Raw genomic sequence first — 17700 nt, 5'->3', positions numbered from 1 at the left:
ATGCTTTCTACTCAGTGCGCTAGGTAAGTTCCATGTACAAAACTCCAAAAAATTGTATATGATGCTCAAAACGAAAATTTTTAAAGTAAATAATTGTATTAAACTGCCTTAGACATGCTTAATCGTGTTATTGTCAGATATCAGTGTGTGTATATATATATATATCTGTTATCGGTACAAGTTGCCAAACTGACTTACCAATTTTAACAAGGTGATTTCTGTTTAGAGTATTTTCACCTTGATGTATATGGATGTTTTTAATTAAACATTTTAATCTATTATTCAAAATATATATCTAAGAGTTTCTCTAAATGCCAGTTGGAAGACAGAATATATAGATGCCATTCTTCAGTGCAAGGGAAGTACTATTATTTTAAATTAATTATTTTGGAATTGTTTCTTTATAAATGTAATTTAAACTAACATTTTATTCTTATTTTGGTAGTACCCAAGCATTTCCCACTTATAAAATAAAGTTTTGGACTATAGTAGCTTTCTCAGTCTTTTTGCCTTTAATTTCAAGGCACAAAAGAGGTATAATAACCTACAAGAGTTACTGAAACTTCTGACAGAACAAGAGAGTGAGAAGGAGTACCTTGATTTCTGAAAAGATCTAACCTTTGAAAGAGGGGTTTACTTGGACTTTTAATAGTATCTCATAAAACATTTCTACTAACTTAAAAAACATTTAAGTCAAAAGGAATTGCAAGTGTCTTTCATTTATTGGGAATGTCATCGAAGAAAACAAACAGCAACAAACATTCAATTAATTAGTGCTTTCAAATAATATAATTTGGTAAAATGTGAGAATCTATTTTAAAAATATCCTAAGGTCAAATTAAGATGTATAACTAAAGAACAATACTGTTATAAAACATAACTTCAAACCATATAAATATATCTCCTTTGTATAGTTCATGTCTGTCAAGTAAATCTATTCCATTTTCCAGACACAGTTGAAACAAAGTATCTATAGAAAAGTGCACAGTCAATATCATAGTAATTAAAATCCTTAAACAAAATTTTAGAAAAATATGAAAAGTTAAAAATTGAGGTTATAAATTCCCAAGAATCCCCTTTCCATGCACATATATCTTACAAACATTTAAAATAAAGAAATAAAGACTATTAAATAGTAAAGGAAGTATACAGAGTCCATTGGCTCTTTTTTTGAACAGGTTTTCCTTCAGGAATACACCCATGAGTGAGGATGTATAAACCAGAGTCAACACTAACTCTTGCTAACTTTTTCCAAATGCTCATCCTATTTGCTGGTCTTTTTTTTTTTAAACCATGAAGGCCATGGATAAGCAATTAATTATCAGAACAGTCAGGTCTTTGGCTCACTGATATTGCTATGGTTATCTTGCCCCAGTCATCGACATTCAAGGTTTTCCTCTATTGAGAAAGAAGGTCCTCCAGTTCATCTTGCTGATGTAAAGAGAGCACATCCATATGACTTGGTTATGAGATGACATCGTGAGCATCACTGTTAGGTCTCTGTCGCACAGCCACGGGAGGTAGTGGCTTTCCATAGAAATCTATGTAAACAAAGTATACCAACAATATGTAATTGTTATGGTAAATCAAGATTTCTGACACAATTCATTTATTTCCAACCAACACCTTTAAAAGACTAAGAAACTCTGACCTTGTAAGTGAAGCATTGCATAGGGCAGACTGGGGAAAAAAGTCTGAATTGGAAAAAAGTTGAATAAATTCAAAAAACAACCACTAGGGTAAATTTTTAACTCAAGGTTATAAATTAATCTCTACTGATTTAATATAAAGCTGCACCTAATATATATATTATTATTATTTTCAAGTAAGTGTTCACATCAGAACAAAACCAATAACAAACATCCAAAACTAATAGAACCTGTTGCCAAAGCCCTGATAAAATCAGTATTTGTACAATCCATGTTCTTATCCAATGTCTATTATTTCTAAGAATTTGGTAAGAAAAATTAATTATCTTAGTGTTCTGGTATTAGGAATATTTTACAATGATACTTCAGTATAGTTCATTGATATAGGGCAGATCTGATACAAAGACAGTCTTAATTTTTATTTCATAATAAGTTCCCAACCCTTAATTATCATAAATTGGTTTATAAACTTATTAGCATATGGAAACTTCAGTTTTTCTGGCCTATTACTCAAAAATTATTCTAGAAGCAAAGGTGTTCAAGGTCACCTGAAATAAATATATTAAAAATGTATTTAGGGGCCCATTTCCAATTTGGCACATGCCAGAGTTCAGCTAAGTGGCTCCATGATATTGCTGCCTCAGCATCCATTTTGTCTGGCCAAGTGGCCTAAGGGGGTCTTAAGTAGATACTAGCACCTCATGCAAGAACATGCCCTAGAAAACAGCTTGCAAAATTAGATGAGTTGTAAATGTATATTGCAAACTCTAAGGCTGCCACTAACAAAAGTCTATGACAAAGGAGGAAAGAATATACAGTGGAGAAAAGACAGCTTCTTCAATAAATGGTACTGGGAAAACTGGAGAGTCACATGCAAAATAATCAGACTGGATTACTTTCTCACACCATATATGAAAATAAACTTTAAATGACTAAACATAAAATCCAAAACCATAAAACTCCTATAAGAAAACATAGGCAGTACACACTTTGACATTGGTCTTAATATTTGTTAGGTATGTCTCCTCAATCAAGAGAAACAAAGGAAAAATAAAAAATGGGGCTATATCAAACTAAAATGCTTCCACACAGCAAAGAAACTATCAACAAAATAGCCTACTGAATGGGAGGAGATACTCGCAAATAATACATCCAATAAGGAGTTAATATCCAAACCACACAAAGAACTCATACAACGCAATATCCAAAAACAAACAAAAAAAATTTTTAAAGTGGGCTAGAAGATCTGAAAAGACTTTATTGCAAAGAAAACAGATAGATGGCCAACAGACACATGAAAAGATGTTCAACATTACTAATAATCAAGGAAATGCAAATCAAAACCACAATGAGATATCACCTCACACCTGTTAGAATACCTATCATCAAAAACAACACAAATAACAAAAGAAAAGGAAACCTCATGCACTGTTGGTAGGAATGTAAACAGCACAGCAGCCACTATGCAAAACTGTATGGCGATTCCTCCAAAAATTAAAAATAGAACTACCATACAATCCAGCAATTCCACTTCTGGGTATTTTTCCAAAGAAAACAAAAATACTAATTCAAAAAGATATATGCACTCCTATATTCATTACAGCATTATTCACAGTAGCCAAGATACGGAAGCAAACTAAGTGCCCTTCAACGGATGAACGGATAAAGATGTGATACACACACACACACAATAATAAGCCATAAAAAAAAGGAAATCTTACTATTTTTGACAACATGAATGGACTTAGTATTACGCTAAGTGAAATAAGTCAAAGAAAGACAAATAGCGTATAATTTTACTTATGTGTGGAATCTAAAAAACATACAAAAAAACAAAGGAACAAACAAAACAGAAACAGTCATAGATACAGAGAACAAACGGATGGTTGCTGGACAAAGGAGAGGGACAGCAAAGCAGCAGGTGGGGTGCAGGAATGAGGGAAACAGGTGAGGGAAATTAAGAGGTACAAACTTCCAGTTACAAAATAAATAAGCCACAGGGATGAAATGTACAGAGTAGGGAATACAGTCAGTAATAACATAGTATCTTTGTATGGTGATTAAGGTGGTCAAAAGATACAAACTTCCAGTTAGAAAATAAGTACTAGGAATGTAATGTAAAACATTATTAATATAATTATATAATTAACACTGCTGTATGTTACATATGAAAGTTAAAAGAATAAATCCTAAGAGTTTTCATCACAAGGAAAAAATTTTTTTTCTTTTTTTTTTTCCTTTTTAATCTGTATGAGATGATGCGTATTCACTAAATTTACTGTGGCAACCATTTCATGATGTATGTAAGTCAAAACATTATGCTATACACTTTAAACTTATACAATGCTTTAGATTAATCATATTTGAATAAAACTGGAAGGAAAAAATAAAAATAAAATAATGAAATTGAATAAATTTCAATGAAAGAAAGAGTAACAGAAAATTACAATAGGCAAATACCACAGTAAAAATTATTGCACACACAATCCAATGACAGATACTAAAACAGAAGCTAAAGTTTGTGGAGAACAGAATATTTGCATATCCCAAAGTATCACTTCTATGATATTTACTAATTACAAAGAAAATAGTAACATTTTACAATGTGGCAATTATCACCTTATTCAAATGATGAAGGTTAGCACCACCAATAATGAGATTTATTAACATCATGTACACCCCTATTTCAAACATTTTGAGCATCAATTCAGTTCATCAATGAGAGGTGCTCTTATGTCATCAGTTTGCAGCCTCTACCAGAGTGTACCATAGACAATACTATATTTGCCACAATTATGTCATTACTTAAAAAAATTTTTAAATAAACTGTATATTCTCTCCTTAAAAAAAAATTGGAGGAGAAAATGATTGTTCAAGCAACTATAAATTTAAAGCGAATACTAAGCTGCCATGATGCTCTAAGAAATCTTAATATAACAATGTTAATAAAATGAATTAAAAATATGGATTTCAAAGCTGGACAGACCTAACTTCAAATTCTGTGTCATTTATAGCTGTGTGAGCTTGGGTGTAGGTTTCTCACACACAAACTGCCCATCTTTCAAGGCTATTAGAGGAATTAAAATGAGATAATGTACTTAAAAGTGCTTAGCAATATGCCAGGGACATAGTATACAGTTATTATACTGCTATTAATAAAATTATAAGATACAATTATTTTGATAAATTTAAAGTATGCCTTTTCTAATTTCTTGCTTTCAAAATTAATGAGAATTTTAACATATCACAGAACTCATGATTAAACCAGAATGAATAGTTTCTATTATGTTTTACTTCTAGAACTGAAAAGAACCCAAATCACATACACATGACAAGAAGTATCAATTGCAGTTGATTCTGTATTATTTCATTGCCAGAAAATTATAAAATTCTATACAAAACAGGTTTCTTATTCCCTTAACTGTAGGGGATATAAGTTGACCATACTGACCAACTGATATGACCAAATTAATTGATACCCATTTTAATAAAGGGCTTCAAACTTAACATACAAAATATAATCTTCATTCATATTTTAAGATTTGAAAATATTCTTTAGTTTTATACTTGGCACTTTTGGCCAACAATGTTTATTTCTCATAATGCATAACGTTTATGAAGTATGGATTAAGAGTGTCTACAAAGTGAATATAGATTCAGTTTTTAAGTCTATTCTCTGAATGTATGTCTTATGTATTACCCAGAGTGAGGTTTAGAGAAAATAAAGCAATTAGAAAAGTAAAATTGAACTGCCATCAAGGAATCAATGTCTATAATCAAAGAATAAATAAGAATCTGCCTTAATTCCTATTTGACTATAAAAAATTAGTTTTCATCTCAATAATTTTAAGTGCCAAACCCAAATGCAGTTAACTTAATTATTTCCCTTTCCCTTAATTATTTCCCATTATATGTCTGTTGTCTACTTCCCATCAACCACATTCAAATAAATATATATTAATAGTTAGGAAAGAGAAGAGGATGCGATGATAAAATTGGCAACTATCAGCATCTCAAACAAAAATCTCACAATAAATATTAAAAATTAATTTAAACTTAATTAAAATTTTAAATTTATTATACCTACTTTCTTCTCCATAATGAAAACAGAGTTGATTATACTTTTTTTTAGCTATACAAGGTATACTTTGACTTAAAATTTATGGAAAAAAAATAATGAAGATATTTTAAAACTTGTGAAGTTAGAATGTTTAATTTTCTGCTTTGAGAAGTTAATTTATTGATCTACTTAAAATTAACTGATATATTAGAATAACAGTGGTCTTAAATTTAACTAATTCATTATAATTATTTTCTAGGAGTTCTAATTTAAAAATATAGGACAGCAAAGAAAAACAAAACCAACAAAAAACAACCTTCTTATTAGCCTATTTTCAATCTCTTTTTTAGTTGCGTTTATCTAATGTTCCCCCAGATACTACCCTTCTTTTCTCCTTATTCTACATACTTTCCCTCAGAAACAGGAAACTATCATTCCTTCAACTGCATTCATTCAATAAGCAAATATATAACATCTATTAGGGACAAAGCATTTCTATTACGTGATGACAACTGAAAAACAAAACAAAAACTACCTACATGCCCTTCCACCCACCTGAGTCCCCTTTCTCCAGAGTTCCAGAATCTTATTTGCACTGATTTATAGACATTTCCAAATAGATAAGCCTACAGACACCTCCAAAGTAAGTTTCCGTTCTCCTCATGTATTGTCAGTATTAGAGATAGCACCAAACTTCTAGCCCCTTCAGCCAAATAATTCTGTTCCTCTTTTCTTTCATCCCATACATTCATTCTTCATATAGAATTTATGACTGTTCAAATATTCTCTCAACAGATTTTTTATTCTCCATTGCCATTCCCATTCTTCACTTCTCACTCTCACTACTGCAACAGCTTCTAACTGGGATCCTAACCTTAGTGTGGGCACAATCTAGTCTATGCTGCTGCTGCTGCTAAGTCACTTCAGTCGTGTCTGACTCTGTGAGACCCCATAGACGGCAGACCACCAGGCTCAGCCGTCCCTGGGATTCTCCAGGTAAGAACACTGGAGTGGGTTGCCATTTCCTTCTCCAATGCATGAAAGTGAAAAATGAAAGTGAAGTCGCTCAGCTGTGTCCGACTCTTTGCGACCCCATAGACTGCAGCCTACCAGGCTCCTCCGTGCATGGGATTTTCCAGGCAAGAGTACTGGAGTGAGTTGCCACTGCCTTCTCCAATCTAGTTTATACATACATAGTGACAAAAATTACTTTCCTAAACAATAACTCTTGTAATACTATTTCCCTGTTAAAAATGTATATTGTCTCTTGTAAAATTATAGTGAGTCTAGACATCTTAAATATATTTGTGAGGCCCTAAACAATCTGGCTATAAGCTGTAATTCTAGTTTAAATATCTTTCTGTAACTTTAAACTTCCTATTTCTTACCTATTCCACCTACATGAACCTAAGCTCTAGTCACAAGTAACTTCATACTGTTTTCCAAATTAAGCAATGTGTTTTCCCACCTCTCCATCTTTGAACAGTTTATTTCTTCTGCTTATTAACTCTTCTCACACATGTATGCATGTATATATATTTATATACACATACATTAGCACTACCTAATTGTTTCTAACAACATATTGAATATTTAAGCTGATAATATATTCTAACACAAACAATTTCAAAATATAAATAAATAGGAACTAATCTATTATAGTCAACAAAAACATCATGATGTAAAGTTAGCACCAAAAGACATGTGACTTCACTGTTATTCTGAAGTTGAAGGACAAACCTTCTGTCTTTAGAAATTAACAAAATCTTTTAATTTTCACTGCAAAGCAATCAAACCAGTCAATCATAAAAGAAATCAGTTCTGAATATTCATTGGAAGAACTAAAGTTGAAGATCCAATTCTTTGGCCACCTGATGCAAAGAACTGACTTATTGGAAAAGACCCTGATGCTGGGAAAGACTGAAGGCAGGAGAAGGGGGTGACAGAGGACGAGATGGTTGGATAGCATCACCAACCTGACGGACATGAGCTTGCGCAAGCTCCGGGAGTTAGCAATGGACGGGGAAGCCTGGCCATGCTGCAGGCCATGAGATAGCAGAGTAGGACATGACTGAGCGACTGAACTGAACGATTATGAAGAAATATTTCATTATTGATACAGTATTCAGAAAAAGAAAGCAACCAGCACATTTAAATTTAAATACTTTTTGAATAAAATATTTTATATAGTCTGAGGTAATTTCAAATTATATATGTTTTTCGAAAGATTAAGCTTCAGAATTTTTCGTTTCTAGTAAATGGATCTTCTTAGGAAACCAAGTTCAAGATTAGGTAAACAGAATTATCAAAAAGGAAATGAGATGTTCTTGATGAATTTTATTGAGCTACAATTCTATATGTATAAATCATCCTTTTGCATGTTAGAAATCAGAACTTCTGCCTGTTGTAAAGGGCAGTTCTGTATTCCCCACTGTCCTTTTTCAAGTTTCCAGGTGGAGCTCTTATACCCTATACTGGCTATACTATACCTTATGTTAATTTCATCCACAAAAGTGTTTTCTTGATTCAGTGAAGACTTTAGTAATTTTCTTTCTAGTAAGCTGAATTTCCCTGGTGGTTCAGATGGTAAAGTGTCTGCCTACAATGTGGGAGACGTGGGTTCAATCCCTGGGTCAGGAAGATCTCCTGGAGAAGGAAATAGCAACCCACTCCAGTATTCCTGCCTGGAAAATCCCATGGACGGAGGAGCCTGGTAGGCTACGGTCCATGGGGTCGCAGAGTTGGACACGACCATGCATGCATCATTGAGTATACTGAGCATATATAGGACAATGAAGTTTTTAACACCATAATTGTACTGTCTCATATTTAAGCTGCCTTAAAATCTTTCTCTTTTACAACTATTTACATTAATATATAATGGATAAACACAAGCTATGATGGTCTTTACCTCTGTTTTCTAAGATAAATGTTAAATTATATTGAGGCAAAGGACACTTAAGAATAAAAAATTAAATAAATGAAAGTGAAGTATAATGAAAAAGGATGGTTGTGGATTTGAAAGGCTCCCCAAAGTAAAAGTTTATTGAAGTAATGAGGTAAAGAAAAATGAATGTGACATGTATAGATATTTGAAAACTGATCCTTTTGCATTACCATTATGACGTGTTTCACCAAGAGGCTCAAGTTTTGGAAGTCTAGTGACTTTGGGGGTTCCCCAGCCAACTGAAGAAAAAGAAAGACATTTAAAAACACTGTTATACAGTATCTCTTTAGGTCTGTTAAGAGGATCCCTCTCTTGACAGCAATGTATACAACTTCAATGTCAATTCATACATATTGAATGATATAGTACCAAATAACCATAAACCCATTTTAAATGGTTTCTGTTTTAAAATGTAATTTTAGGTTGGTAATACTTGCTTTACGTTTTTGTTTCCCTTTAGATAAAAATATAAGCATCCTCACCACCATCATAAATAACCTTAGGCTACTAATCTAAGTCCCAACAGAAGCTAAGAGAAATATATACTTATTAAGTGGAATATCAGAAATAAGTCCTAAAATGGGGCTCAAAGGAAAATGTTACCATCTTATGCCTTCTAGTAAGACTAAAAGGAAACTACAAACATATACATTGTAAGGTATTTACTGAATATGTGAGGTACAATGCTTAGTGATGAAAAATTTCTCAAAATTACTATGTCCCAGTGCTTTATATACAGTATTTCATTTAATATCCATAACATAGTTAGAAGGTCAGGATGTATGTTGGAAATACAATGGAAACATTAAAACATCTTGGCTTCAAACATTAATTTTCAGGATGAAAGATCCAATTTTTTAAAAGGTCATACTAACCATCCATTCATTACAATTACATTCCCTTTAGCAATCTGGGTACTGATATTCCAAACAGGACCTGAATCCATTATAGGAGGTACTTAAGTAAAGATGTCTTATTAATTTTTACTATTTTTTTTACTTTATTAAAGCATTTTTTATGAATAAAAAAATCAATATTTATGTTGATATATTCTGAACTAAGTAGACGGAACAAATAATTCTACCTTTCTCACAAATTCACAAGATTATGAATACGCCGAATAACTGCATAATTTTTTTGTATTTTTCTTTACTGTTTAAGGCAGTATTTCTAAATTCAGTATCAATTTCAATTTACTCACCAGGAGGAGGAGGTGGGGGTGGTGTTGGACTCTTAGGAACAGAATCATCTGTATTAACAGGTTCTACACGGTGGCTCCTTTTCATCCTTAGTTTCTTAGCTTTCTTTTTACTGTTATCTATAAGAACATAAACATGAAACTTTATTCCTTTTGGGAAAAGTTACTTCTATAATAAAAAAAAAAGAACAGAATTAGAATATTGATATTATTATTACCATAGAAATATAACTTCAACTTAAAAATTGTTACCAGTAATGAACTGTGAACTTGCCTTTTCTAAGAATAAATTTATAAGTGCTTATTGAATGAATGATTAAAAAATATGAGCAAGTGGCAAAAGTCGTATTTTAAGTTCTGAGAAGTGATTTAGAATACAAAAAAAATCCATATTTCCAAAAGTAACATTTTTTTTTCAAGTGTCATAATAAATAAATAGAATCATCTAATTACAGAGACTTCTACAAAGCTACGGATGACCTGGGGGGAAAAGAGAGGTATCGGTTTATCTCAGTAGGATATACAGAATGATTCCAGATCTAAGCCCCAAAATAATCCTTTTAAATGTGAAAAAAGACCCTAATCAAACCAAAGCACATTATCTATGAAAATAATGCCCAAGATGCTCAATATAAACGTAACCAAAATTCATATTAGATCTTACAGAACTGAATCTTAATTTTTCTAAAAATATTTACAAATTCTCGCTTAAGCACATATAGACATTTTAAGTGAATCTATGTTGTTATTCAAAAGCAGAGACATTACTTTGCCAACAAAGGTTCGTCTAGTCAAGGCTATGGTTTTTCCTGTGGTCATGTATGGATGTGAGAGTTGGACTGTGAAGAAGGCTGAGCGCCGAAGAATTGATGCTTTGAACTGTGGTGTTGGAGAAGACTCTTGAGAGTCCCTTGGACTGCAAGGAGATCCAACCAGTCCTGATCCAACCAGAAGGAGATCAGCCCTGGGATTTCTTTGGAAGGAATGATGCTAAAGCTGAAACTCCAGTACTTTGGCCACCTCATGTGAAGAGTTGACTCATTGGAAAAGACTGATGCTGGGAGGGATTGGGGGCAGGAGGAGAAGGGGACGACAGAGGATGAGATGGCTGGATGGCATCACTGACTCAATGGACGTGAGTCTCACTGAACTCCGGGAGTTGGTGATGGACAGGGAGGCCTGGCGTGCTGCGATTCATGGGGTTGCAAAGAGTCGGACACGACTGAGCGACTGATCTGATCTGATCTGATGTTGTTAACATGTAAACTTTAACAACATAAATCAGGATGTCACAGTAGCTAAATAATCAAACAGCAGAGCCACTGAAATATTTTAATTGATAATCCCAAATCACTAAATTTATACATATAATACATTTTCTAAAATGGAAATTATGTTACACAAGAAACAGCCAACATCTATGAAACCTATAAAGCAGTAAGAAATACAAATATATTTAGAAACTCATTTTTCTAAATAAATTAGTGTCACTTGAGAACATTTTATTCTAGATATAAACAGAGACATCCTTTTACAATTAAAGCTATAAGCTTTGCAGCTGGGAAAAAGGAAATAGAGTTTCCAGAATCATATGGTACTTTAGCATGGGCAATAAGTCAGGGTCATGGAAGAGCACAGGCTATGCAACAGAGGATTGAAAGTTGAGGGAAGTGAATCTCAGCACAGCCACAGGTGAGCTGTGTGATCTCAAATTACTCAACCTTTCCAAGTCCCTGGTGTCCTACTCTACATAATGGGAAAAATATACCCCAGGATTGATAATGTGAAATAACAATTTTGTGTTAAATAATATTTTCAAATCATCTACCAAACCATTTTGTTCTTTAACAATGTATTAGTGTTATTAGAAAGAGTTGTTCCAATATATTTAGAGGCCACTTAAAGTCTACAGTCTACATTTTGTTTTACTCTGTTAACAGAGTGATATGGGTACAAATGTGGATACCCTAACTTCCCAAATTACAAAAAGTATAACTTTCAAATCTTTGTATTTTTATATAAGCAAAACATCCATGCTTGGTACTCTGCATCTCAGGGACTGAGATCTTGTTTTCATAAACTCTTTGAAAGTGAAAGTGAAGTCGTGTACGACTCTTTGCGACCCCGGTGGATTGTAGCCCACCAGGCTCCTCCATCCGTGGGATTCTCCAGGCAAGAATACTGGAGTGGGTTGCCATTTCCTTCTCCAGGGGATCTTCCCAACCCAGGGATCGAACCTGGGTCTCCCGCATTCCAGGCAGACACTTTAACCTCTGAGCCACCAGGGCAGACTCCATATTAAATTCTTTAATACTATACAAAAATTATTATATACCATCCCTATAAATACATCATATACCTAGTTATTGTATCACCAACTAAGAATGGCAAGGAAGCAATGGTTACTGGGTATCTCTCATGTATCGGCCCTGTGCTAGGAACATTGTAGAGTTACTTTTATTATAAGGAAACCTAAAAGCCTGATGGAAAAAAATAAAAGATGAAAACTCCATTTTTGAGATGAGAAAAACAAGGACTGAAGAACACCACATAATATAACATACATCTAGTAGATGAGAAAGTCTGGATGCTACCTCAGGTTGCGTGAGTCCAAAGGGTCTCTCTCTATGACACCAAAAGACATAAATTTCCTGTTAAATCACGTAACTAGTTTAAAAAAAGAAAAGTAACTATAAAGATTTCATATAATATTAAAATAAGAGGAAAATGGATATTTGATAATAAAATAGCTTTTAAATTATATTTTTAATTTATATTAATATAAGGATAATTGCTTTACAATATTGTGTTGGTTGCTGCCATAAAGCTTTCAAAATGTTCAATTATGTTGCATCCCCTAAAAATCACAAGTAAATAAAGGAAATGACACTGACTATAACTTTATGAAGATTAAAAACAAAACAAACCCTCCAAGAATTTTAAAAGTTTTAAATACACTCTAAGGATTTCTGGGGCTATGCAATATTCCTAATTACTGAAAATGGAATTTTCAGCTGAAATTTTCTTCAGTTACAAAGGTCTAGGTTTTAAGACATCATGAATAAAAACATAAATTAGCAAAATAATGAACTAAAATTCATGAAAAAAACATAATAAACACTGCATTTGGAGATGAAAAAATCTTATATTTCTTTGTGAAAATAACCATGACAAATGAAAGGGTATTTTTAAGTTTTATATAATGTTATTTATATGTCACATATAATACATAAAACTTAAAAATAAACACAATGACCATAAAAATAAATACTTTATATATTTTTAATAACTAGATTTATCACCTGATTCTGATGATCTCCAGTCTGTCTCATCTTCATTTTCCAACTGCTGTGTTAATGCCTCCTTATAATTTTCTACTACTCCAAATTCACTGTTTTTTTGGCTACTGTCACTGATCTGGCTCTGTGTCTCTATTTGCTCATGCTCCATTTTATGTTTCAGGGGGCAGCCATCACTGTCTTCTGTATTTTGCCTCTTTTTCTCTCTTTCAAGTTTTTTTTCATTCTGACAAAAATGAAATGTATCATTCTTAATATAATGGTCATATCTAAGATAGCTTAAAGGAGAAATCAAATAATTCATGAGCATTATGTAACTTCAGGGCACTTGGATATTTCCATTAAAAATTATTTGAGTGTATCATTAAAACATGCTAATTGCCAAACATTCAGAAAACAGAGATAGTATAAAGAAAGAACACTTATATTACTAGTAATTCCACAGTCTAGAGATGATCACTATTTGATGTACAAATCACACAGAGGTGCTTTTTTTTGCCTATCCCACACATACAGACATACACATCCTCAAACATACACAAATGTGACTGTCTCTCTCTATATACATATTTATGGTATATTTTTGGAGAAGGAAATGGCAACCCACTCCAGTATTCTTGCCAGGAAAATCCAAGGGATCGAGGAGCCTGGAAGGCTGTAGTTCATGGGGTCACAAAGAGTCAGACAGGACTGAGCAGCTAAGCACAAGCACATGTATATTTTTAAACAGAAAAGAATCAAAAATTTAAGAATATATATTTCTTTCTATGTCATTCAATTTATGAAGTGCTTCAATATTACATGACACATACATAGTAGTGTTAGCTATGAAAGTATTATATTATGCTATGGTTTAGTTGCATGCTACGGTTTAGTATATCTGATTCTTGCGACCCCATGGACTGTAGCCCACCAGGCTCCTCTGTCCATGGGATTTCCCAGGCAACAATACTGGAGTGGGTTGCCATATCCTTCTCCAGGGAATCTTCCTGACCCAGGGATGGAACCAACATGTCCTGCATTGCAGGCGATCTACTGCATTGCAGGTGGATTCTTCACCACTGAGCCACCAGGGATTCCCTATATTATAATGTATGTGTAAGCTATTACTACTTTCATCAATTACACTATTATTTTGAATAATTCTATCATAACTTATTTTACCAACTCCCACTCAATGGACAAAGACATGATTTTCAATTTTTCATTATTACAAGAAATATAATTATTGAATTAGTTCTCCAGAATAAATTCCTAACAGTCATGCTGCTGGATCAATGGGTAAAGCCTTTAAAATGTGACATACTACAAACTTTACTTCATAAAAACTAATGTCAAATTACACCACTGGAAAAGGATTGAAAGAGTGATATTTTCCCACATCTTTCCTTTTTTTGATTGCACAACGCAGCATGTAGGATCTTACTTCCCCACCAGGAATCAAACCTGTACCCCCTGTACTGGAAGTGTGCAGTCTTAACCACTGGACTGCCAGGAAAGTCCCCCACCCCGCATCTTTTTTAGTGCTTTTTTAATCATCATGCTCAGTTATTCAGCTGTGTCTGACTCTTGGTGACCCTTCGGACTACAGCCTGCCAGCCTCCTCTGTCCATGGGATTTTTCAGGCAGGAATACAGGAGTGGGTTGCCATTGTCCCCTCCAGGTTTTAATCATTATCAATCTTTTATATCTACACCAAACTAATAAATACTTTTTTAACTCAGTGTTGATTTATTATTTGTATTACTACTGAAGATAAGTTATAAAATATCCTTATTGCCATTTAAATTTTTTCTATAAGGAACTACCCATCATAACCCAATGCCCTTTTTTCTATTAGAGTCTTATTATTTACACAGTAATTTTTTAAGGATTCTTTTTTTCTTTTGGTCCCATGTTTCTCAAATATTTTTCATTACGATTAGTTTTTTTTTTTTTTTTTTGTCCTTAACTTTGTAGAACATCTCTTTAAAAACTGACTATAATAAGATCTACTTTATTTTTCCCATTTTGTGATTTTTCACTCTGTGATTTGTGGCCTCATTGTCCTGCTTTGAAAGTTTCTCCTCCTCCAAGTTTACAAATGTCTAACTGTATTATATCCAAGTGTTTCTAAGGCATCTTTTTTTTATATTTAAATCTTTTAAAATTTATTTTGGTATACAGTGTTCAATAATTTTGCTTTTTTTCCAAATGACTCTTCAGTTGTTTCAATATCTTTTTTCTCCCAGATTTGAAATGCCACTTTTCTCTTATACTAAATGCTTATATATAACTCTGTTTGTTACTATTGTTTCATTGTGTATTCTGGAACCAACATGTCACCATTTTCATCATCTGTGATAAAAATCAAAGGAAAAAAATGTCAGGTAACATTTTAAAGGAGAAGTTTGGGGGGAAGAAAACTTGCTTGATAAAAAGGGTCATTTATTTCCATTTATTTCATTTCTTAAGTAACTTAAAACCAAATATCTCATATTACCAACTATTTTGCAAAAATAAAACAACCAAAAACTATACAATCAATTTCTTACCTGTGGAGCTGCCTCCCTCCTCAGCAGCAGCCCCAAGGAAGAAATAATCATCCACCTTTCCAGATGAATACCTGTGTGGAAGGAGGCAGTGATAGGGGAAGAGGGATGGAGCATACAGGTGGGTCATGCGAGCCACCTGCCACATTAAACTCTGAGTGAATGAAGAGGCGGTTTAGGAAGCTCTGCCACTGAGGAAGCATAGCTGCTGGGAGTGATTAAAGCAGGACCAATGCAAACTCTGAACATGAGTAGAAAATGAAAACAAAGACACAGATACACAGACGGACAGATACAGAAACACACACACATACACATACACTCTCTCTTTCACCCTTAATTTATGATTAAAATCTACAAATTAATTTTAGTTAAACTTCTGACATTTAAAATTAAAATAAATGATATTCAGATATAAAAGAACATATCATAGTTTCAAACATTAAGTATCCTGGGAAAATAGCTAGAAAGCCATTTACATACTCTAATACGTCATAAACATGTAAATATTACTGTAAAAGGACAGTAATAGCAATATACAGGGATAAAGACAATGTAAATAAGAGTAAACACTACTATCATAGGATATGTGACAAAATGTATTTATCAGAACAATAAGATAGTTGTACATCCTATCTTCATTTTCATTCTCAGTGAATTCTGCAGCCATCCTTCCTTTTTACACGAGATCAGAAGAGAAGATTGAAGAGGAAGAAAAAGCAGCAAACCTTTAGCCGGTCTCCCCCTTTAATTTCTTTTACAAATAATTCCCTGGTGAAATACTTCTATCTCCCTGCCTCCTTTCCCTACTCCTCACCTCCTTTCTGAACTTCCAACTTTATAAAATATAAAAATTAATTCGCCACTATCCATACCTCAATGATTACAGATGCTATTGGCTGGAAAGGATTAACAATAACTGGTTCTGGGTCCAACTCAGCCATACCACTGGTTCCATGGAGTTCAGCCTGTTCTTGCTCTCTTTGTTCTCTATATTTTGAAGGAAAAAATTTGGAATTCCTTATGAGAAAATGATAAACCATGTTTAAGAACACTTGCAATAGGTTTATGGCTATTAAATTCAGTATTTAAACATATGGATATGGCTTTGAACTACTGATTTTCAGATATCCTTATGCAGGTAACAGGCCGCTATCTCCATGTAAAGATTAATCGTTTGAATTTTAAAAGAAATGCTGATAAAAATGACATTCTCTATGACTGACTTCTTAATGTCTGCAGTACAGATTATTTTTCTATGTAATAAAGATTTATATTTATCAATTTATTAATTACCCTCCAAACCAATGCTATCCTCTTCTCTAATGGTAACTAGATAAGTTCTACTGTTAAACCTCTTAAGAACTGTGTACAGTTCTATATCATAAATGAACTAGATAACAATTATTGCTTTGCATAAGTAGAAAAGTCTATAAAAATAAATTGCCCTTTGTCACTCAAATCAAATAAATATTTCTATATTAGTTACTACTGAGACTTTTATTACCTCTGTGACTTAAAATTAATGTTGCCCCAGAGATAAAGGTAATAAATTATTAAAAGAAGCAGCTATAGACAGAAACATGACTATTTTAGATCTGCAAGTAGACTAAGTATAGTAGAACAACGTCAGTGTTCATTACTACGGCATTTATTAAGTTCTATGATGGAAAGATATATTCTCTCATCCTAAACCTAGAAAGCCAAGATTTAGGGAGCAGCAATTTACTAATTTTGTGACCTTGGTCATTTATCTGCATACTTGAGCCTCAGCTTTCCCATAAATGTGGACAAAATACCTATTTCATAGAGCTATTTCAGGTAAATTACTGTATGTGAAAGCTTTCTGTATATAAACATATATACAGGACACTTATTCATTATTAATGTTATTCATTTATTAATAAGTAATTTCGGGTATCTGGTTTTAACATACTATTTTCAGATACCAATAATAGCTGTTTTACTTTTTTTTCAAAATTATCTAAACCTATAAAAATCTAAAAACCTATTAAA

At 33.0% G+C, this 17700-nt stretch overlaps 1 protein-coding gene across 6 annotated transcripts in view; it reads right to left on the bottom strand.

The window, feature by feature from the left end:
• Positions 1-703: 703 nt before the first annotated feature.
• The window catches only part of ARL13B (ADP ribosylation factor like GTPase 13B), an 82630-nt gene continuing 65633 nt past the window's right edge, over positions 704-17700 (bottom strand). For 2 of the 6 annotated variants that reach the window (XM_055567863.1, XM_055567859.1), the window contains exons 6-10: positions 16560-16704; positions 13157-13379; positions 9858-9974; positions 8827-8895; positions 704-1541 (exon numbers count right to left, since the gene is read on the bottom strand). In XM_055567863.1, the coding sequence (XP_055423838.1) occupies positions 1465-1541; positions 8827-8895; positions 9858-9974; positions 13157-13379; positions 16560-16704 (631 nt within the window). In that variant the 3' untranslated portion in view covers positions 704-1464. The remainder of the gene's footprint in view (positions 1542-8826; positions 8896-9857; positions 9975-13156; positions 13380-16559; positions 16705-17700) is intronic. The other 4 variants (XM_055567865.1, XM_055567861.1, XM_055567862.1 and 1 more) reach the window with 3 other exon arrangements.

This window comes from Bubalus kerabau, chromosome 2 (assembly GCF_029407905.1).
Source record: "Bubalus kerabau isolate K-KA32 ecotype Philippines breed swamp buffalo chromosome 2, PCC_UOA_SB_1v2, whole genome shotgun sequence".
NCBI lineage: Eukaryota > Metazoa > Chordata > Mammalia > Artiodactyla > Bovidae > Bubalus > Bubalus kerabau.
This window is presented reverse-complemented; position numbering and strand designations above follow the sequence as displayed.